Below are 24,179 nucleotides of genomic sequence, written 5' to 3'. Positions count from 1 at the left end.
TTTATACCATCGCACGATGAAGAAAACAGAACCTTAACAGAGGCCATAAGTATATTGACAAACCTGAAAAACCAGATGATCGATGAAAGTGATGAAGTGGGCGATGACAGCTGGTTTGGAGCCGTGAGTGGGTCCCACAATGGATGGCAGATATATTCAAGGTGCTTGGAGCCATACTAGCAATGATACTGCTAGGATGCTGTGTTATCAAGATAATCATCACACAGTGGCAGAAAATTGCAAAGAAAGCCATTGGGATGAAAATAATGGTTGATGTCGAACCAGGGTGGAAGCCCAGAGACCTGACTGATGAAGAAATAAGAGACTTTGTGAAAGCCAGTGAATTTGCGCCAGAAGGAACAACATTTACATATCCCAGGAAACGAAGAAAGTATGAAGGGAAGTGGGTCTATTGCAGCCCCAATGGACAATGCCAGCTAATGACATGGAATAAAGATGAACATGTAAGAGCAGCAGGAAGTTTGAAGGGTGTGATAAAAATATGGACTCCAAAGACGCAAACATTCACATCAAACCCTGAAGACGATGAACAGGACACTGAAGAAACTACGGAAATAAATACAAAAGAAGAAGCAGAAGTGGTCGATGAACCGACCAGAGGGGGGAATGTAGAGGAGGTCCCAAGCATGGCCTGCAGCCCTGCTCCCCATTTCGAGGTACCAGGAGTGTACTTGCCAAGGTATGTGACGTATGAGGAGCAAATGAACCAACAGAGAGCTGCACTGGGACTCTGCCCAGTGTACATCAGAAGAGCCATACCTGTTGAAACGCCCATAACCGGACAGCCCTGGGCAGCACGGTACCCTATCAGACAGCCGTACCAGCCGCTCAGACCCAAAGAGCCTTAATGGAAGGCCAGTGGAAATGACACAAGGGCCTGGACAGACTCGCGGATGAATGAAAACGGCCAAGAAGGATAGCACGCCTGAACAAGCAGCTATGGAAAATAGATGTATGGACACAGGAAAAGTGACGATGTTAAAATGTAAGGAAACGTTGCTATGAGGCCAGTTAACGTGTGTAAATAGGCTTGGAACGCAAGACGCTAAGAAAACGATACTGCTTGCAATGCTTAGTAGACAAATAGAGCGGTAAGCGCCAACCATATATCTATCTCAAAAAGGCACGCTATACAAGGGCGACTCCATTTTATAAAAGCAGAAGTTTGCCCAGGCGGCCAGAGGCCTAACAGGCCTGGTTTCATATCCCAGCCAAAGCCAGGAGAATATCAGGAACTGTGGACGGTCCTATAGGAATGGCCACTGGGTCAGCAATATCCTCCTCGCCACTTGACAAACAGAGTTCCCCCAAAGTACCTTCCTCCTCCTCACCTGAAGAAGACGAATAGTTGAGCTTCTTCCGTCTAGGGTGTTGTACTTGAGCCTTCTTTTTGGAGAGCAGATACGGTCTGCCGCTAAAGGAAGCCACCGTGACCCTTTACAGGGAAAATCACGGTGGCCCTCTCTCCGCGAAAGCCAATAGTATGAGGTGAAAAAGCCACCGAAAGCCAATAGTATGAGGTGAAAAAGCCACCAGGCACAAAAACCCTCGATGTCGATGAACTGGACAGTGGAAGATGGTCCGATAGGAAGTCCAAGTCGGGAGTATAGCGGAATTCCGGAGGAGAATACAATGGAAGTGAAGGCGAACAGCACCGGAACCGATGCGGAAGGAGCGAAAAAAACACAGGGAGTATCAAGGAGGAACCAGCCGAAGGAAGGCAGGTAAGATGGGAAACACGGGAGGAAAAGGGGGGCTGAGAGGGAACAGAGAGGCGTGAACAGGTCGCAAGGAAGTAGAACTGGGAGCGCTATAGCAACACGGGGAAGCACTGTTACAACGCGCTGAGCCGGCGAGAAGTGAATAGTGATATACTAAGGCGGCAGCCATGATGGAAAAGACTAGACCGCGGATTTCGTTTCCGAGAAAACGTGGCGGAACAGTCTAATGGCGTCAGAGTCTCCATCGCCGCCAAACTCGCCAGGCGCCTGTGGTGGTGACAGAGAAGGAGCGGAATCGGAACTCAACAAAGAGCAGCTCATGCCTGGGAAATCGAGGTCAACCAGAGAAAGGGAGGAGAGCGTCAGCTAACAGGAATCGAAACTTCAGAGCATACCAGTCTGCCCCGTGAAGGTCAAGATAAGGGAGGCCCATGCAGGTGGTGAGGCCGAAGCAGAATTAAATACACTAAAATCTGGAAACTGAAGCAGATTCATGGTGAACTAACACGTGACCAGCCAGGCGCGAAGAGGTACCAGCGCCTGATGTCATCCAGAACCCGAGGATGCCATAACTTTTCCTGATAAGAGGCTACAGTTTCGGGGCCATACCCAGCCAGCTAATTGACACATAGCCCTAAAATACTGATTGATGGAAGGGAGGCAGGGTGAATCTTGGGACAATCTGCAAGGAGCTTGCCAACCCTGCTGCAGTCTCTACCTCTCCTGTCCCCTCCCAGGCCCTCTGCACTGCACTGGCCTCTCACTTCATCTCAAAAACTCAGGACATCCTGTCCTCACTCTCCTCCTATCACCTCCCTCCCTCTCTTCCCGGCTCTTCCTGTGGCCCTTCTGCAGCCACCCCTCCTCCCTCCTTCTCTGCCTTTCCACTTTTTTCTGCTGACGAGGTTTCCAGACAAGTCCGATCTATGAAAGTCTCGTCTCAACAGGTTCACCCCTGTTCCTCCAAAACTATCAAGGACCACATCGACTCCCTGGCTCCTGCCCTGGCTGACTTTTGCAACCACTCCTTCGCCTCTGGAGTCTTCCCATCCCACCTCAAGCACTCCCTTGTGCACCCTCTTCTTAAGAAACCCTCCTCCAACCCCTCCTGCCCGGCTAACTATCGCCCAATCTCCATCACTCCCTTCCTGGGCAAGCTCCTGGAGAAACTGGCCATCTCCCAGCTAAACCTCCATGCTGAAACTGTTGGTAGTCTCCATGACCATCAATCTGGCTTCAGAGCGGCCAGAAGCACGGAAACTGCTCTCCTGAACATCCGTGAGGACCTGCTCTTGAACCTCGACTCCAACACTCTGTGTGTTCTCATTCTGCTCGATCTCTCTTTTGCCTTTGACACTGTCAACCATGCCATCCTGCTCAACCGTCTCCGTGATGACCTGGGTATCACTGGTCAGGCTCTGGCGTGGCTGACCTCTTTCCTTTCCAATCGACCCTCCCAGGTCCAACTTGGGTCCTTCCTCTCTGACATCTTTTTCTCCACCTGTGGTGTTCCCCAGGGATCTAATCTCTCTCCCTGGCTGTTCAACCAGTATCTGGCACTCCTTGCCCACCGCATCGCCGCTCTCTGCCCCTACTTTCAGTGCTATGCGGACGACACCCAGATCATTTTCAGGCTACCCTCGGCCTCCTCATTTCCTTCCCTCATCTCTGACAGTCTGCCTGCCATCCAGGAATGGTGTGCCGCCAATGACCTCTGCCTTAATGCTAGTAAGACTGAGATTCTACTCATCGGCACACCCACTCCCTCCTTCCCTGTAGCTCTCTGGCCAGCCTCGCTTGGCCCTCCTCCTGCTCCTACCTGCAAGGCAAAAAACCTCGGGGTCATCTTCGACTCCACACTCTCCTTCTCTCCTCATATATCTGACGTCTCTAAGAAGTCACACTACCAGCTGCACCTCCTCAGAGGTATTCTTCCCTTCCTCTCCTTCCCCCAGAAGCTCACTGTCTCCCGAGCCCTGGTTCTCTCGAAGCTGGACTACTGTAACAGCCTCTATCTTAATCTGCCTGCCTCCACTCTCCGCCCCCTGCAACTCATCCAGAACAGAACTGCGAGACTTGTCCTTGGCCTCAAGCCCAGGGACCGTATCTCTCCAGGACTGAAATCTCTACACTGGCTCCCAGTGGCTGCGAGGATTAAGTTCAAAAACCTCTGCATTGTCCACAAGGCCTTCTGGGGCCTGGGGCCTAAATACCTTCAACTCTCTCTTCCTAAATATCTTCCTTCCCGAGCCCTTCGCTCATCCATCTCCAACTCCCTCAGGGTCAGCCGCTTCTCGAAGCAACGAGTTGGGGGTCGATCTCTCGCCGTGGCAGGGGCCTCCCTCTGGAACAGCCTTCCTGCCTCCCTGAAACTTGAGGAGAACCATCTCCGGTTCCGGAAGAACCTCAAAACCTTCCTCTTTGCTTCTGCTTTCTCTCTCCCTCTCCCCTGCTAAATTCTCGACTGAATCTGCACCGAATCTGCAACTGGGCCACTCTCACCGACCTCGGGCCTGGGCCCAGCCACTCTCCTCTTGCACTGCCTTCCTGGCAACCCCTGCACTGAGGGACTGTCTCTGTATCCCTTACAGCCCCCCCTTTCCCAGCACTTGTCTGCACTTACCTTGCACTTGCCACCAGCTGGCCCTATTTATTTACTTATTCTACTTACTTGTACTGCACTTCCCCCCTCCCCTTCCCCTTGCACTTTTCCCTTCCCCCTACCCCTGCACTTGCGCGGTCTGAATGACACCTGGCCTAGTAGGATCGTTGTCTGTCTTCCCCTTGTTCCCCCCTCCCTGCCTCGTCCCGCCTTGAAACACTTGTGTATAGGCGCGTTACAAATGCCATATCATATCATATCATACCAGGCACCTGGGTGTCCATTTTGCATGCTGATAATTAAAATGGGGATTTATGTCTTGGGGTGTAACCTGCCCAATCACAATGGACCATGTAATCTAGGGTCCTATAGACAGTAGAACCAATAGGACGTTGTAGTTGTAGCGACGTCTAACACGTGTGATGTAGAGGGAGGGGCGTAGACGCCCACCCGATAAGAGTTATCCTATCCGCATGCTCTATTACCTTATACAGATATAGTACCTATACTTAAGTTACCTTTCCTAGCCAATTATATTGCATGACAAATTTGTAGAGTTAGACGTCAGTGATGACGAGTTTTGTGTATAAGCGTTGGGTGTCCAGTCAATTGGTCGAAAAAAAACTGGTCGACTGCAATTTGGTCGACGCAATTTGGTCGAAAACCAAATGGTCCAATTTTTGTATTTATTTATATATTTATTTTTCGGGTTTTCGTTTAGTAAAAAAAGGGGTTTTTAGAGAAAAAAAAGGGGGTTGGGGGGGGACCCCCCAAAAAAAAAAAAAAAAAAAGGTTAAAATAAAAAATAAAAAAAATTCGACCATTTGGTTTTCGACCAAATTGGTTCGACCATTTGTCTGGTCGACCAATTTTTTTCGACCAAATGTCTGGCAACCTAAGAGTTGCTGTTCGACTGAAGTTCGAGGAAGTTGGAGCGAGACAGGTGATCGCAACGATGCTGATTCCCAATTGTTTCCCTGTTTGATGTACTTATCATTAAGCAGACTTCCCTTTGCCAAACTACTGAGTCCTCCTTATTGAGTTGTGTCGGAGTAAGTGAATCCTGCACCCCCATTCCTCACTAGGTGCAGCTATCTTGTCTTACAGGTACTAGAGGGTGAGCACTGACCTATGGGCCCATCGGTGGATATCTCGCCCTCCTGTACAAGTGGATGAACTTGATGGAGTGGATAGAACTGGATGGAACAGATAGAGTAGATGGAACTGATAGAGCAGATGGAACTGATGGAATAGAGTGGATGGAATTGATAGAGCAGACGGAGTAGATAGACTAGATTAAACGAATGAAGTGGATAAAATAGACGGAACAAACAAAATGGATAGAGTGGATGGAACGAGATGGAGTGGATGGAACTGGATGGAGTGGATGGACCTGGATGGAGTGGATGAAAGCAGATAGAGTCGATGGAATTGGATGTAAATGGATGGAACTGGATGGAGTGGATGGAACTGGATGGAGTAGATGGAACTGGATGGAGTGGATGGATCTGGATAGAGTGGATAGAACAGATGGAGAAGATGGAATAGATAGAGTAGATGGAACAGATGGAATGGGCAGAGGGGATGGAATGGACAAAGAGCGGATGGAATGGACAGAGCGGATGGAATGGATAGAATCGATAGAGTAGACAGAATACATGAAATGAAGGAAATGGATAGAATAGATGGAACAAATAAAAATAGAGTGGATGGAACGGATAGAGTGGTTGGAATGGATAGATTGGATGGAATGGATAAGAGTGGGCAGAGTGGGTGGAATAAATTGAATGGGTTAGGTGAATGGGATAAATTGAATTGATAGAGTGGATGGGATAGATTGAATGGGTAAAGTGGATGGGATAGATTGAATGGGCAGAGTGGATGGGATAGATTGAATGGCTAGAGTGGGTGCGATAAATGAAAGTGTAGAGTTGATGAAATCGATGGAATGGATAGAGTGGATGGAGTGGATAGAGTGGATGGAATGGATGGCGTGAATGGAGTGGATGGAATAGATGAACTGGAATAGAAAGAATGGATGAAGTGGATAGAATGGATGAATTGGATAGAATGGATGAATTGATAAGGTGGATGGAATAGACGGAATGGATGGTATAGATAGACAGAATGGACGGAATGGATAGAGTGAATCGAATGGACGGAATGGATAGAGTGGATGGAATAAATAGAGTGGATGGAATAGATGAATGGATAGAGTGGATGGAATAGTTTGAATGGGTAGAGTGGATGGAATAGGTGGAATGGATGGAATGGATAGAGTTGATGGAATAGGTGGAATAGATGGTAAGGATATAGTGGATGGAATAGATAGAATGGATGAAGTAGAAGGAATGGACGGAGCGTGCAGAATGAATGGGACAGATGGAATAAGCAGAATTCAATGGAATGTGCCCAACACGCGTATCACTGTGCACCCTGCCACCCCAGTTCCCCATGCTGTGGCCATATATCTTCATCCACATATATATGCTATATATCTGTATCGCCCCCCTCCCCCGTCTCTTAAGTGTCTGTTTGTCGCTATGTTCCCACCATCCTGTTCACGTGCCTGGTCTCGGGCGCTCTAAAGATAACCATCACATCACTACTCTTACTCTCTACTATACACCATCACTCAACTAGAACACAGCTATATCCCTGATTAATTCGGCGTAGCTGTCCACATACGAATAAGACCTCATCAACACCTCATCACCCTATTAAAACGCAGCTAGCTGAGCACATTCCGGCATATTTGCGCACATATGCGTCCTTCAGGCCTAACGCAGCCAGAGCCCAGTCTGGATGTCTACCCACCAGACTGCACACATCCAACTGACTTCTCCAGCACCACACCTAAGCGCTAGGACGCAGCAACCACCCGGCAACTACACCAGCTGCACACTTATCTGGTGCACCCATGCATCCTACGACACTATCTCTCTCTACTGACCAGAACTACGGTTCCCGAGAGCGTTCAACCTCCCAGCGCTTTGCGGTCATACCAATGATCTATAGAGCGCTATATAAAAGCCAATTAACGTAAGATAACATATCAATACCTACTTACAATTCTTTCTGAATTGTTTCTAGACAAATGTATTGAACGCTACCCCTGATGAAGAGAGAAAAGCTCCAAACACGTTGTGCATTTGACTTTATTATTACATTCATAAGAAAAATATTTTTGTACAAACACTTGTGAATGTATGTATATATATTTCTTACTTGAACATTTTCCATTTTTGGAATACATGTTATCTAAGATGATAATTGATGTTTACACACATTCAATTGTTTGGCGTTTAGCATAAGATAGTGTCCAGAGGACGGGAGTTCCCCATCTTGGGAACGTACACAATTGGAGATATTTGATCTCCACCATGGGAAAAACCCCTGATTTGGAGTTTGGAATTAGCATGAATTGGATATTATGGCCTCTACAGCCACCCTGCAATGTCTTAATCAGTTGGCTATGGGTCAGATCATGACAGTAGGTTTACTGTAGTAGGGAGAAGGTTGTTTCGAGGGAAAGGTAGGTGTATAGAACTCTTTCTGCCACCTTTTTCATTGCATACTGAGACTAGGCAGTTTAGTGTGTTTTGGGAAGGATCACCTGGATGGGGGGGGGTCCTCGTTTAGTGGGAGTGGGTCACTGATGGGTGAGACATGGTATCCCCCTTCTTTTAGCGCCTTTTCCCCATCCTACCACATAGGACATTCAAAACCACCCCCACCCCCTTTTCTGACATGAACACATTTGCACGACACACAAGAGAACGGACTAACACCAGAGCCATTTACCTGACATGTCCCAATACAAGGGTCAGGCAAAGACAGCCAATTGATCAGAATCACACACACCTGACAGCCTTTTCCCTTCACTGCAGGGATAAAAGGTGGAGCAAGAGAGTACAGTACAATCAAGGCCGACCGCACGACGAGACCGCTATCCAGACCTGGCAGTTCAAGAGGAGGAGAAAGGCAGCGAATATCGAGAGGCTAACAGGAGAGACGCGACCTTGCCCTTTTCGATGCAGACCCGCAAAATCTTCACAGAAGGAAACATAAGACAGAGAACAATAGCCCAAGTGTGTTGCAGCAGATGTCAACGGTACATGGAGCATGCCGACGCTGATAAGCCGGAGCGAGGGAGACTCCTGCTTCTGTGCTATCGGCCTGGACTCCAGCCACGAGGAAAGCCAAGCGGTTCATCACAGCCGATGAGTCGAAAGGAGAACCGATAAGAACCGGGCTGTGGTGAATGAAAGTCGCAAAGTGATAGAAGTTCAAAGAACTGTAAAATTGTAAAAGGGGAGCCCAGCTGCAGAAGGGAACCGGCACCCCGTGGGTGCTGCTTCGAGAAACTCTGGTCGATCCCCGTCTGAATGAAACTACAGATACCAGAAGGCCGTAGGAGAGCTGCCAAGATAGGTCAAAGTGGTCATACAGGAGGTCAAGGAAAATCCCTGTACAGTCGAAAGCGTTTGACCTAAGAACTATAAAGAAAGCCAGGGAAGTGAATCACGCAACATGAGAAAGCAAGGGAAGTGAATCCCGTAAACATTGAAAGTAAATGTGAAGGTGAAGTTGGCAAGAGTGAACCCAGAAGAGGGATGCCGATGAGAAGGGGGCAAAGTCTAAAGTCCCAACAAACAGTGTGTTGACAAAGGTGAATCCTGCCGAGGGATGTCACTGGAACTGTTTAGAAAGACATTAAGATTGGTGAATAAAGGACAAGCCATAGTGAACCCAGAGGAGGGAGGCTGAAAGTAAAGAGGGGTCAGCGCCTGGAAGAGGGGGACCCAGAGATAAAGAATCCTCATCCGAAGTAAAACCAGGAAACAAACTTTCATTTTTGTTGAAGGAACTTTTGTTTTATTATTGAATACGTCAGGCCCTCGAAGGCAAGAGACTTTCAAGAGAAAACAGACTTGGCCATCGACGGCCCTGATAGCTGCAAGTGGAACTGTCGTCTCATGCTGGGGAAGCTTGAGAGTGTACTGTGCTCCAAGATCCCACTTTACCCCGTGCTGAAAACATGGGCAAGGGAGACCCAAGCTACCGCATCCTGACATTTTATTTGTGAACACTTCTTTCTTTTCTTGAAAACCATCCCACACCCTTTTTGTATTAGTTGTGAGTTTTGGCAATAGGTTTCTTAGTATAGGCCCTTTTTTATTAGATGGTCGAAGCTTACGCCCATTTTAGGTTTAGATTAGGCATTTTTCCAACCTGCATATAGTTTAATAGACACCCTTGAACTGTGATCTGTCTTTATAGTTGCCACCATCAGTTCCTTTCGAGGGCTAGCAGTAGAATTCCCTGTGCAATGGAAAAACAGGTAGGTTGGTATAAAGAAGTGGTCTGGGAAAGGAAATATATATGCTTGTGCAAGAAGCGCAAACGTGGGGTCTGTCAGCGGTGACGCCCCTGAGCTATAATAAATAAATAATGATGATGTCCTCCCTTTGAAAGGGGTAGTTGAAATGATTGAGATGAGAGGGTCTCTGTTGTCTTAAAGCCCCTTTCTACCTTTTATGATGCCATCAGTCTTTATATGAGCCTGAGAAGTATTTTATTTTAATTAAATCACAGCAGACTATGCCTGAAGGCATTCCGCAACTACTGGCTTTGACAGTGTTTGCCCTGACATTCCAATAAAGAACATGCACAGTAAAAGCACTAAGTAACATGCACAGTAAAAGCACTGAGCACTAAGATCAGCACTTTTGGATCAGTTGAGGTTACTTTGAGAAGGCCATCCAGGCTGTTGTAGCCAGCTTGAAGAATAGACTTTTACTTCTGGGAGGAAACTTGTCAGAAGGCGGTGGACCTATGCCCATTCCTGTGCAGGACGAGACCGGACGTCTACAACGGGAGCAGGGTGACCTGGAACGATATGGGCATATGACAGTTTGAGGATACTGGAGAGCGATGATGGAGTAAATCTATGAAAGTTCATGGGAAATAACTGACCAGAAGTTTCATCAAGGCAAACAGGGTCGGGCCTCTGCAGAGGTATAAATGGCAGGATCAGGTGGGTTGGATTGTGTAGAAGGGTGGAATGCCATGCTGTCCGATTCTTGCATGTTTGTAAGTAAGAAGCCTGTTTGTGTATCCCTCGAGATTAATGTGTGACTTATTTTCTCACTGTTCATATATGTATTTTCTGACCGTTCATATATGTATTGCATGGTCTCCAGTCATGCTGGTACTGGGATCTGTTAACCAGGAACCCAGGAAGAGGGGGAGGGTAATTTTCTTGATAATGAGGTGGTCATTGGCTTCTCCCCCAGCAAATTCTCATTTGGGGTTCCCTGGGATTCTACTCCTGGGTTCGGATTATTTCTCTCTGAAGGAAAAACATATGTATAGCCCTGTATAAACTTAGAGCCTAAATACTGAGGGCTAATGTAAATCTCTGGTTTTGTAGGGTCAGTTTTGTGTCCTTGGTCCTTGTAGCCTGTATAATGACCCACTCGAGAGTTCTTGAGTCATCAAAATCACAAACCAATGAAGTCACTATGTATTTTGATACTGCATGGAATGTAGTTTTGATACTTTTGGTATCGACATGTCAAGGAATTTGGCCAAATGCACGCTTCAGTTCTTGAGAAAATTCTCTAGGAGATTAATCCTCAGCACACATTAAGTGATAGGCTGCATTGCAGGCTTCTTAAGGGTATCTGCAAGTTGAAAAATATTTCAAAATGGATGAGGATGACCATTTGTCATTTTGATCTTCCAGCCCAACGGAGAAACTTGAAAACTCGGGAGAGAACTCCCATTTTATGAATTCAATGTTGTTTTTGTCATTCCTCAATCCATAATCGGTTTTGAACAGTTCTTAATGTTGCCAAACAGAATATTTTGTATTTTTCTGGTAAGGGGTCATAGAGCTGTTAATAACCGTAAACATGTAAGTATGAAGTATGGCATGGAGCGTGTACAATTAAAATGAAACCCTTGCTTACATGTTCCCAGTTGGAATGAAACCTTTGCATGGCCAGATGGTTTCATTTAATTTGAGAACACAGCTTGGTTAGGTCCCAGCCGTCAAATTTCTATCAGCAGCAACAAGAGCTACTCTGTATTTCTGCTTTTATCATGAGTCATATTCCAACGCTTATGTCACACTTTTTGATCTGCCTACATAGTCAGACACTCCTATATAATACACATAACAATTCTTAAAGGTTAATCTTAATTTCTATACATGTGAAAGAAAGAGGAAGGTGGGGGCTGCTTGCTCTCACATTTTCGAAAGCAGAAATCACTTTGATTCCATATTTCTTTGTAGCACAATGCCACCTCGAATAAGTAAGGATTTCTGGCATACCGCAGCTCGGACGAACATCTGGATATGCGGAATGAATATGTAGGATAATTTTATATAAAGTTATTCGTATTTATCATCTTATTACATTTGAATTATCCTACAAATCTAATGTGGCATTGTTGATAGAGGAGGTCCTTGGGATCATAAAGCACTTGTCCGTTTGTTGCTAAGTGGTTAGTTGTAGATCTATAAGACAAACTATTTTTCTGTATTTTAATTGCAAAACTGCATATATTATGTGCTTTTAAATTAAGGAAATGCATACATGTCCAAACTTCCCTCAGCTAATGATTAATCAGGATCTGCTTACAGGGCCTTCTTTTGTTTAGGTTTCCTTTAGGCTGGTTGATTTTTATGGGGAGCCAAGGCACAAAGGTGACACATTAAGTGTACTAATTTGACTTTGAAGCCTGACAACAGGAGAACAGGCCTGATTCATATCAGGTTATCACACCATAGTTCAGCCTCTACTGGTATTTTAACATATATTTATTACAATATTTTTTCCTGAGATGTGTTCACAAAAGTGGGGGCTTGATCATTAACTCAAGGGCTTTAGTCCAGATGGCCCCTTGTTTGTGGATTTTAATGGGTTTCTAAGAAATGATAAATGGGCCTTTCCCAATCAACAGCAACTAGCCTGGGTTGAAACTCTGCGCAGCTATTTTGTCAAGCTCACTGCAAGGCTGAGAAGAAAACAAGTGTTAGCCAAGTCAATACACAACACCATATTTTGACATATACATTTGTAACTTTTAAAACATCCACAATTGCCGGTTTAAATAAAATAGCATCTTTTAAACATTTTCTCTGGTACAAAGTCTTGAATCTGCATTTGGGCCATTTCTTTGTGTGCAGCAAAAGGTGCTTCTTCTGAAAACATGGCAACATCCTATACAATTACAGGATCATTTAATATTTCTGTAGCACAGACCATGTTCTCTAGCTTGCTTAATCAAATTTCGGAATACTTTTGGATATGTAGTTACATGATGTTTAGGGAACAAAGTGATAATTGAGGAAATACAATGGTGTGCTGCCCTTCACTGACATTTTATGTTTGTAGATTCCGATAATATATTACTTTAGTGCAACAAAGCCATGTTTTTCAGGGACGCCATTTGGCGGTCACCAGGGGGTCGCAGCCGCGACTCTGAAACACCTCAGCCTTTCGCACTTTTGGATATGTAGTTACATGATGTTTAGGGAACAAAGTGATAATTGAGGAAATACAATGTTGTGCTGCTCTTCACTGACATTTCATGTTTGTAGATTCAGGTAAAATAATGTTTTAGTGCAACAAGGCCCTGTTTCTTAGATACGTCATTTGGGGGTCACCAGGGGTCGCATCCTCACCCCCTGTGTTCTTCCTTGCTACCCCTGCGGTCTCCCTTGCTACCTCTGTATTAAATAAATCTTTTTTTTTATTTAGTTTTTTTAAATGGACTTTCCTGGGCACTTGAGTAGAGGGGACCCGCCACATCAGGTCTGGGAGGGCCCTGGGCCAGTCCTCCCCCATCAGGGTGAAGGTTGCGCCGGGGCTTGCAGCGGGAGAAGGAAGCATTTAATAAGGTGAGCTGGCCATGACATGTGGCACGTGTCACATGCCACGTTTAGCTCCAACCCCTTCTCCGGGTTCCTCGCGGCTCATGTACAGAAACCAGGAAGATTTTCCAGCTTCCTGGTTCCCCTGTGTGAGCAGCACGGAGGAGTTGAGAGTGAAAGCTGGGAAAAAAGGAAAGAAGGCTTTTTCTTTTCTTTTTAAAATGTGATGTGTATTTTGCATGTGTGAAGTGCGTGTCATATGTATGTTTGTGCTATGGGTCAGTGACTGGTGGGTGAATCTGTAGGAATGTGATAGTGTGTGTTTGAATGTTCTGGGTAAAAGCACAAGTGTTAGACTCATCTGAAGGGTGTGTGCCATCACTTCCTGTGATGACAGTTGGGTGTGGGGGTGAAATTACATCACTTCCTGTGATGTCATCCGAGGTCAAGGGTCGTGAGATGTCACTTCTGCTACCCCTGTCATTTTGGTGAAATGACAGTCCTGCTGTTTTTCCTGAATTTTGAGGGTTCCATTCCATGGGGCTTTGAATATATTAATCACTATTGCTGATGTGTATCTAATTCTGCATTATGTTAGGCTGCTGGCTCTCGGGTAGCAGCAACTACCTGCAGACCCCTAGGTTCACCATTTCCACGGTAAATGAAACACCCCAGTCTCCATTTGTCTTTGGGTTTCCCCTATAAGCGGAAGCCCATTCCATTGGCGGTGCTCCTTTGCATGCATGCCGACCCCCCAGGCTCTCAGCCCGGGAGGGGCCCTGCATTTCTGAAAGCGGTCCCCTTAGCAAAATTAAAACTGTTTGCATTGTAACTGCGTGTTGCAAACTTTAGTTCTGCAAGATTGACATTGATCCTGGAATACATTGCATTTAGTGGGATGTGAGCTACTTTACTAATGGCTTATAAAATGTACGTTTAGCTTACCTGCTGTCTTGAGAAGGACTGGAAGGGCTATAGTTTGACACAGACCCAGCTGTGGTGCCTTATTGATTGTAAGTAAGTAGTTCGGCACCATGTTGACTAGTACATAAAAGCACAATGAAACCTCGGAAAATGCCACGCCTGTATGTTAGTGTAAAGAGCACATATTTGAGCCATTCGGAGGATGTCCTAAATCTCTAATCTTGTTTTTCAGATGATATAATTAATCTCGGAGATCGCCAGTTCATGGTCATGCATGTACCTGGTCATTCGAGGGGCAGCATTTGCTTGCACGACAGGGATCGGAAGATGCTCTTTACTGGAGACACAATCTATGATGGGCAATTGCTTGATTGGCTTCCTTACAGCGATATAAACAAGTATGTTGGAAGCTGTGAGCGCCTCATGGAGATGGTGGATCAAGGCCTCGTGGACAGAGTTCTCCCTGGTCACTTCAGTACATTGGGAGCTGAGAGGCTGTATCAGCTGGCCTCGAACTATATTGCGAAAGCTGGGGTGTGTCACAAGGTGTCTACATCTGCCACCAGACTACTTGCAAGCACAGCTCTGCGTGTAAGAAACTCTAGGACAACTTCTTAAGTTATTTTGCCTAAAGTGTAATTCTGTGTGAAAACCTACAGCTTGCTAATGGAAATGCTTGATGGTTATTCAGGTGCAAGAGTTTGTAACTTCGACTAAATGGCACAAAGGCTGTACCCGAAAACCAAGTGGTCTAAACTGTGAAAAAATGTACTGGCTCAAGAAATTGGCGATGCATTATGCTTTGCTTTCTTTACTTGAACTCTCAGATAAAAGTGTTCAAAACATAGACAAAGCCTAGTACTATTTTCACAACCTCAGGAAACATATAATTTTGTGGCACTCTCACTTACAAACAATAAACACGACGATGACTCTTTCCTTCAATGGACACATGGGTCTTTGAAGCTCATCAGATGAGTAGGTGTTTTTATCTCCTTGCATTGCTTGTGATATTTCTGTGGGACTTTGTTCTGGTGTGACCTCGGTGGTTGCAGGCTGGCATTCTGGGCACTTACTGCTCTGGAGATTTTTTATTTCCCTTTGAGGCGTTCCATAGCTCCCTCATTTGTGGCCTCCTCCATTGATTTTTGCAGTTGTCCCACCTGCTGAATCCTCCCTGCTGTGTGTCTCAAGCCTTTTTAGTCCCTGCTTGCTGTGATAGGGAGAACTGTATTGGGCCCTGGCTTTCGGGTAGGAGCATCACACAAACAATCAGAAACCAAGCCAAACCCATTTAAAGAGCCCAGTATATTTTTTACAAAGTTCTACTGACATGTATCTGGCAAAGATTGGTGATTCATCAGAATAGGGAGGTATACAATCTTTGCTTGGGGGTTTGGGGAAGTCCTGTCCCCTAAGGTCACCCCCTCTGAGAACCTGCTTGCCTTGTCACTTAGGGAGTATATTGCTTTGCAGGCTCACCTCCCTATCCTCAGAGAGGGTGGCTCCCCTTTGTTGAGATGGGACAAACTCCCTGTATTTGTCACATGCATTAGCTGACAGTTTAAGAGGGAATTGGGGCCCTTGCACATAAATGTTTGGACATTTATGTCCCTCCCATCTGAGTAGGGAGATCGGCTCATGATAAGCATGAGGACGCTGAGATGAGAGCACAGGGTACACCAGCATACCCAAACCAATTATATAGTTAACAGCCAAGTCTTTAAATTGCAGCTAAAAGTATGAAGTATGGTGGTCATTCGTAGTGCACAACAGAAGGTGTATAGAATTCTAAAACTTCAACAGGGATGTTGCTAGGTCTGGAAGATATATGGGGCTAAACTAATATCGGGACTGTTGAGACTCAGGGCTAGCTAGACTTTTGATTGTAGCCCCTTAGCTTCTATCCAGGTCTACAACCAAATGACCGGGGCTATAGCGCCCCCATACCTCACCCCCAGCAACAGCTCTGCTATTCGACACCTGAACTACAAATGACCGTCCACGCCATTTATAGCGTTTCGCATTTGGGTGTAGTCAGTAGATGGGCAGATATAAGATGTCTGCTAGGTACATAATTGGAAAACAGTTCTTAATAAATGTAGATCCTCCTTTGAAATATGACTTGTGTACAAGATAAAATTCTTTAAATTCTACTATTGGCAACTGTGAGCCAGTGCAAGGGGAGCAGTTCAGATGAAATATGATCTCAGCACTTAAAATGAAAAATCAGCCTGGCCACCGAATTTTGAATACACAGGTGTTTACCCAGTACTTACCAAACTACTTATCTCTTGGGCATGCTGCCCTTTGGTATGTTTCCTAGAAAAGGGGAGTTTCTCCCTGGAACAATGCAATGTTTCTTAATGAAACTTTCCTTTTGAAAAAATGTGTAATTAAAATACTATACGGGCCTCATTATAAATGCGATAGTACGGTATAAACGGCGGTAAAATGGAAGTGATTCAATTACTGCCACTTTACCACCACATTACCTCACTGCCAAACTATGGGTTTGGAGAAAAAGTGGAGACTGTACCTACATCCTCCACTGTACCTCCAGAACTCAGCAGATTTACTGCACAGAATTATCAATCATTCTAAATTCTTTAAAATTCTCCATTGAGTCTTATGGACTCCTAAATGGGGAATTACACCACCTTGCTCATAATATTTGTAATCCTGTGGTAAATCCAATGCACCAGGTGGCAGAAACGATTTAAAGTTTGGTGATAATTCCAGACTTACAGCAGAATTACTGCCAGACTTGTAATGAGGCCCAATATGTACCAAACCGGAGTGATGCTGCTCTTGTTTCCTGGAAACCACCTGGTTGGGATAGGAGGTTACGGAGGGAGTGCTAAGACATCCTTTAAATCCTGCAGACCTTTGCTTTGTTAAAATATGTTTGTAAAACTATCCCTTAGAGAATACACAACGTGTATGATAGTGAAGGTACCTCTTTAGTGACCATTAAAGCCAAAGATGACACCACATGTCCAGTCCTATCTTCCATTTTACATTATGTATTAATTAGTTCCCCTGTGACATGGAGGCCATCTGGTTACCCCATTAATATTAAGATTTTTATAGGGGTTTTACAGTAGCTTACATTGGATCACCAAGTCTGCTCGCTGTACATACGGAGCATGGCATTTCAGTTTGGCTAAACATACGTATTTCTGTTGGGCTATCTGAGAGTTGACAAATCATTCCCAACTAGCATTACTCATCTATCCTTTGAATGAAGCACGGTCAACACTATAGCTGCACTCTCTTCTAGAATAAAGGTATCAACTTTTTCCAAATATACCACGTGGCACCACATGATGAAGGTCACCTTATCCTGGGTTGGTTTTTTAGGGGAATAGCTCTGCAAGTCTCAGCATGGTCAAAAAGTCAGAGCAGTTTAAATATGACCATCGTGGCATGGTGCTGCATTTCGTCTACATAAACCTACGTAAATAAAAACCTGTTCCAAAGAGACAATCCAGGCCTATAAATCTTTGCTTTGTTTTGTTTGTTCTTACAGCGTGCCTTAACCAGATTTAACAATTTTATGAAAGATACATATTATTTGTAAGGGCCATCGTCTTAAGACTAATGGTTTACCCTTACGATCACTCATAAATAGCAGAAAACTGGAGATTAATGTTAATATAAACTGAAAAGGATAAATTGACATCCATAAACCTTTTCAGAATTTGCAAGCAAAATAGAAGTCATGCTTACCTATGCGTAGGTAAACAAAAGTCTGGTATGCTGCTATATAAACCTGACCAATCTAGAATATTAATGTATATAGTGGTTAGGCGTTCCTGGAAAGTGCTTCGTTGCTCTTGTAAAGTGAATTATTTGTCTAGGTTCGCAAACTTTCCCCTGATTATTAAAATGAGTCTGTGGCAACAGCATGCTGACATTTTTGAAAACATGTAACATTGATGTTTGATATTGCCTAAGATATTTTGTAATCGTGTTGCCAATTGCACAGGCTGTATGTATATTATGGGTTTGTACTAATTCGTCTGACACAAATTTTAAAAATAGTTCGGGTAATCAGATCTTTTTTTAAATGAGTGGAATACAGAAAGGTTCCCCTCTGCTACATTTTATAAGGATTGTATAGAATTTAATCTCTCTCTCTCTCTCTCTCTCTCTCTCTCTCTCTCTCTCTCTCTCTCTCTCTCTCTCTCTCTCTCTCTCTCCGCACTCTTTATAGTTAAAACTTTTTAGTGGGATTTAAATTATGAATGTTAATACCTGCAACAAATAGGTGATCGGACATACATGTGCAAAAGCATTTCTTATCCCAACTCCTATTTTTGTATAAGTGAATGAAAATGTCATGATTTTCTCAATGATATTTCTAATGTATAGTGTTGCCTTTTGAGAATTAACGTTTGTGGCCTTTGTTTAACCCTATTATTACTTCAAAAACTGCCGTACTATTTACAGAATGTGATTGGCCATACATTTCATGGCAGTGCAGACGTTATATGGAAAGTTACGACTTATTGAGAGAATGTTGTTTGGATTTTTAATCATATATGTGTTGAATTAGAACAGTTTAAAACTTGAGTTGCTTTGAAATGATCTTTTTGCCCTCGAGTCTTGTAACAGTGTCTGTCCTTTTTTATTTTTAAATAATACTAACTTTTATATATGGCTGTTGTTTACAATCAGGAATGTATAACCTAATATTCTGTTCCCCAGTATTGTAGAAAGGTGGTATTACATCGCTTGCATAGAGACATGTTGACATTACACATGTTATACATAAGATCTTCTAATAAAGTTATATACCACGTGAGTTGTATTAAATCACAGAATAGAATATTAAACAACTGTATCTGATTGCAAACTGAGCTATTACTAACAAAGTGGTACATCACCAAATGCATTGTTTCTGTAGTGCTCCGATTTTACGTGAGTCACTCTGAGAGGCACATATTTGGGTCGATTCACAAAGCAATAAATGTTCACCTCACTATGAGTTTGGTGGTATTTCTGATGGAGATGCCGACACACTGCTTTACATTCACTGCTACTCAGTCCGGCTGATTTACCCCCAGATTGCAGTGGGGTAATGGGAGAGTTAATCCATATTTCTGGAGTTCATAAGGTGCATGACCACAGTCACCAAGTGGGTAATTTTGAACTCCTTTATTACTGCAACATGTTCACTTCGCAAGGCATAAGATGGAAGAAGGACAGAGGCCGGCATCCGTCACCCAGGCTAAGCTCTCCAACCGATCTCAAGTAACGTTCCCCTCGGAATCTAGCACTACCGCACGTCACTGCATTCTAGCCACAGCATCATCATAACACAACTGATGTCCACGCAGCCACGAACCCTCAGCTGAACACGTCACACACAGCAGGTCACCATGCTCACTATTCACCAACATGTGGCCTGTACATACCTTCCCCCTTACAAACTGAACATGCAACAAAACATGCCCGGAACAAAAGCATCCCTATGCAACACACAACAATACTAAACTGTAAAGAAAAGCCCTTGCTAACTCATGGAGAAAGTTAAGTAAAACACCCCCAACTGGAGGGAAACCAAAGCACAATAAACTGTATGACATAACCCCCAAAAGGGAAACTAGATTCTAAACAACCTCTCAGAGCATACAGTAAATACCACACACTCATCACTGTATTACCTACAACACTGCAATCAATCACTATACTATCCCACTTCCCCCAATACCTGAGGGGAAAACTATAAACATCCCAGAAAGAACATGCCAAACAATCACCCCAAAACCGTGTCCATGAGCCCAATTCTGAATATCCACTCTACTCAAAACAAAGTGACAGCAAAATAATACTACCACTGACACTCTATGAACCCCACGAATCCAGACGAAAACCTGAATCCTGAAGGAGCAAATAAAAAAATAAAACCTTCAGCAGGCACAAGGCACAAAAACAAACACTAAGGTGTTCAGACCGATAGCATAACAGCCAATCACTGCCCTGATCCCGAAGGTCACATGCACCATGCTACACCTCACTAAAAAGAGAACCCCGATGGTCGCCCTTGTTAAGGATTTCAATCAGGCGACACGCACACCTTGGACTCGGCCTAGTATGTAGCGCCTAACTGAGGTGCTTTTATCCTTATTTATGTGGATTCAATTTTGGGATGGTACACCACTCATATCACACCCCCTTTTCAAATACCATGGGTCACAATGGACCATGAACCAGGCCGGTTGGTCAAAGGCAATATTTATTTATTTATTTAAAATTCAAAAGAAATCACACACTTTGAATATAGGGCAACAATCACCAATGGAGTGATAGTTACAAATGAGAATGTGAGCAATGCACTGGGTTTGACTTTTTAGTGGAGCATATACACAGCAAAGCAGAATAGAAGCACTTTTGATTTAGGACAGATATCACCCAAGTTAGAAGTTCCCCCTGCAATTTTCCCTCAACCCACCAATGATCAATTCTGAGTGGATACAACGAAGCAGCAGGTAATTAGGACTAAGAAAATGAAAACGGAATTCAAATCCGACCTACCATCCCCAAATAAGAGTGAAAAACGGTCTTGAAACCCTTACAGTGTTAAAAGGACACTCGGAAATGGATGAATAAAATAAAGAATGTTTGCAAAAACCTTGAAACAATTACAGTTCTTAACTAAAGCAACAATGTAAAGTTACTAGCAATCACAAGCAATGGATTAGCAAGAGCATACAGTTCGAAAAATGAATGGAAGATTTAAAACAGTTTACAATCAAATTGACACGATGGAAACTTTGCAAATATTTCTGTTTTCCGTGTAAATTTACTAAAACGGTTTCTTTGAAAAATGGGGGAAATATTGTAAATTGCGATGCAGTTTTTTGGGTGGGGGATAGCTATAGATCACGGGTACACTATCGAAGTGAAATTAAGTCTGTAGCTGGTAAATTGGAGTTATACTAGATCTAAGAAGGTGCACTTTGAGTAAAATGAAGGGGTGAAAAGGAAAGGAAATCAGTTGTGGCAAGAATAGTTTTACTCTGCACTAGAGTATTCAGGCTAGGCCACCAGAGAGGGACACAGTAAGCTCCAGGGTTGATTCGCGAGTTCAACCCTCTTGCCCCAGCGCCCACCCCGGTGCAACCAGTTCAATCACTTGAAATAGGATTACTAGCTTAGGATTTCACAAGACAAAATTACTAAAGAGATGGCGCTAGCACTAGAAATCAATGGCAGGGTTGCAAGAATGCTGAGAATTTTAACAAGATATCGGGGTCAGAATAGGATGACTTTAGAGAGTGGGGTGAGGACAAAGACAAGATAGGCTATGGGTTTAGGTGGGGTGGCAATTGATACTCACAGTCCACTTTTTAGTTTTTGGATTTTGGAAAGTCAACGGTTCTGGTCACTACACGGCAGGGCGCCTGGCAAACAGTTGGGCAGTCCTGGTTACCGAGTAGCACTTCTGGACTGTCAATTCTGGTCACTGGTCATCAGAGTAGCAGGATTGCAGCAGCATGCAGTGAGAGGCAGCAAGCCAGGCTGGATCAGGATGCCAAAGTTGCCACAGGTTTCCCCTTGTTAATGGGAAATTTAGTGGGTTTTTTTTATATGGTAGGCCTTGCTGGGAATGGGATCAGCACTGCTTGGGTGCTGCAGTGGGCCTTGGATTAGGATCAGCAATGCTAGGCCTGGTAGTTGGGAGTCTGGATCTGGAAGATGACGGGTACAGGAACGCAGCGCAGGAAATCGGGAAGAGTATGTGTGTAGAGTCTTGTCAACTACCTTTATTCATAGTGCATAATGAAATCATCAAAGTATAGGCTGGGCAGGGTTAACTAAGCACGCCCCTAAACTACTTGGATTGGACAGGGGTGCTAATCTCTGCATTGCTCTCAACTGGTTGGATTTCCAAGGGAATGATGTCAGATTTATGAGGTAAGATTTACAATGTACAAAAACTCCCACATTTACTTTACTTAAAATCCAATTTTGCTAAAAACATACATTTACACCATTGCAATCTCTTGGCAAATTATATGCACAGGTTACATATTGTGTGCAGCACATCTCCGTCCTATCCTCCAGTCTGTGGGACCTTGTTTCGCCCTTCTGACACATTTTGGTAATTTTGAGCCTGAAAGATTCAGCCCAAAATGCCATAATTTTATACACAGATGCGAATCATCCCAAGGCAATGTGTCAGTGATTTCTACCATGTCTCTAAAGAAAGCACACATAAAATCACTGCAACATTTTTACAATTTTTCAAAGTCTTGCTACAGGGATAGAAGACTTTAAAGTTTATTCCTGAAATAATCTTTGGGGAACAAATGGCATTCTCTCTGTTCCTAGGTCCATTTTCTTTCTGTCCTTCAACTGCTGCCAACTTCCATTTCCTTTAGAGCATGGTGGGGGTTTCTCCCTTGATTGAAGTTATATTGCCCCTTCACACTTCAGACTTCCTTCCCTGGGAGCTTCATTGTTTGGGTCCCAGCAGAGACAAAAGTCTGTTCAACCCCGTAATTATCAGTGGGTTGTCAGTATCTGCTGAGATAGAGCCCTCCTTTTGGTGCCACCCCTACAAGCAGAAAACCTGTTTTTCAACTTGCAGCTCCAGCCACCATATTTTTTCCCTTTTAATTTCTGATCTTAAAAGCAGAATTAAAGCAAGCTGGTTGCATAAAATAACCCATGTTAAATGGTCTCACCATCGACCACCCCTTCATATTGCTAAAGACTGTCAGGCTTTCATTCACCAGTGTAGTGTTCCAAAACACGCATTTGTTTTTCTTTAATTTGCAAAAGCCAATTTTTTTACACGTGGTGCAGCAGGCCTTCCTTTTTAATTAAACGTTTCATCTCCAGCAGATTCACACACTGTCTGTAGCTATAGTTATTCTCTTGAAATGCTGGAGTTGGTCTTAAGCACGGATACATTGAAGCAGGCATGGCTCAGCTAGAGTCTCCCTCTGAACGGCTCAGTTTTGGGTACTTTTGCAAAGAAACTGACCGTGTTGCCGTGTGAGTAAAAGTAAGGTTCCTGGTTGATTTCTTTTTAGTTGATTTAACTGGGTTTGTCAATTCAGAATCATGCCTGGTTTTTCTGAGGCACATTGAAACACATAGGGCTTGGTAGGGCTTACTAATCACACTGGCTTAGGGGAACAGAGGGAATTAGTGTCAAAGCCGCATTTTTTTAAAGGTGAAAAAGGTTTTTTTTTCAATGGATATTTTGGCTTTGCAGCAAAGCAACACTGTTTTTTCCACTTTTTTCCTTTTGTTTACGTGTGAACCCACTGGCAATCTCCTTTAATGTGCCCCCTGGTTTCATCCTTTCCGATGTGTGCTTGGCAGGACGGTGCAGCCATTTTTGTTGTTGCAAAACACAGTTTTGAGCCATGGTGCTCACAGCAGCCAGCATAGCCATTTGGCTGTTTCTGCGCAAATACAGCTTGTTGATGTGGGGAAATGCTGTTGAGTGGGTCAATATATCCCACACCATAAAGATAGAACCGGTAGACCACACTCTTCCCATAACCACCAGGGCAAAAGGAACCCACAGAAGTCACCATGGGAACCCACATCAACCTTTCCTAAAAACCTATACAAGAATTTCTGTCAAACTAATAACCAGAGGTGGCAAGTCAAACTGCTCCCACCTTTTGTTGTTCACACTGCTCCAAAAAACTCCCAGACCGAGGAAAGTACCCCTGTTACTCACAATGAACACATGTCATTGAAACATGCCATATGTCCTTTCACTTATCACCACACAACACATTGTGACAACTTGGGCACTCTTAAGAATCACTCAAGAACTTCAGAAGAAGCACCAAGAAGATGCAGTTCATCAAACACCCGATCATAGATAAAGCCAAAAGTGCTACGAGTCACCATAGCCAAGACCAAAACATCCCATGCTACAAACGGCATTAAATACCAATGAGTGCTACTAAGTGTCCAGTGCCACACTAAGGGCCGTATATAGTCCCATAAGGGCTACAACGAGTCACCAGACAACATAAATACCATA

The 24,179-nt window shown here is 44.1% G+C and overlaps 1 protein-coding gene across 1 annotated transcript in view; it reads left to right on the top strand.

The window, feature by feature from the left end:
- Positions 1-18,965, top strand: part of MBLAC2 (metallo-beta-lactamase domain containing 2) — a 94,065-nt gene extending 75,100 nt beyond the window's left edge. Inside the window, exon 2 of the mRNA XM_069627615.1 lies at positions 14,388-18,965. Coding sequence (XP_069483716.1) covers positions 14,388-14,773 — 386 coding nt within the window. The 3' untranslated portion in view covers positions 14,774-18,965. The remainder of the gene's footprint in view (positions 1-14,387) is intronic.
- The last annotated feature ends 5,214 nt before the right edge of the window (positions 18,966-24,179 follow it).

This window comes from Ambystoma mexicanum, chromosome 6p (assembly GCF_040938575.1).
Source record: "Ambystoma mexicanum isolate Mex_15411 chromosome 6p, UKY_AmexF1_1, whole genome shotgun sequence".
Classification (NCBI taxonomy): Eukaryota; Metazoa; Chordata; class Amphibia; order Caudata; family Ambystomatidae; genus Ambystoma; species Ambystoma mexicanum.
The sequence above is the reverse complement of the archived record's forward strand: the minus strand, read 5'-3'. Positions and strand labels throughout refer to the sequence as shown.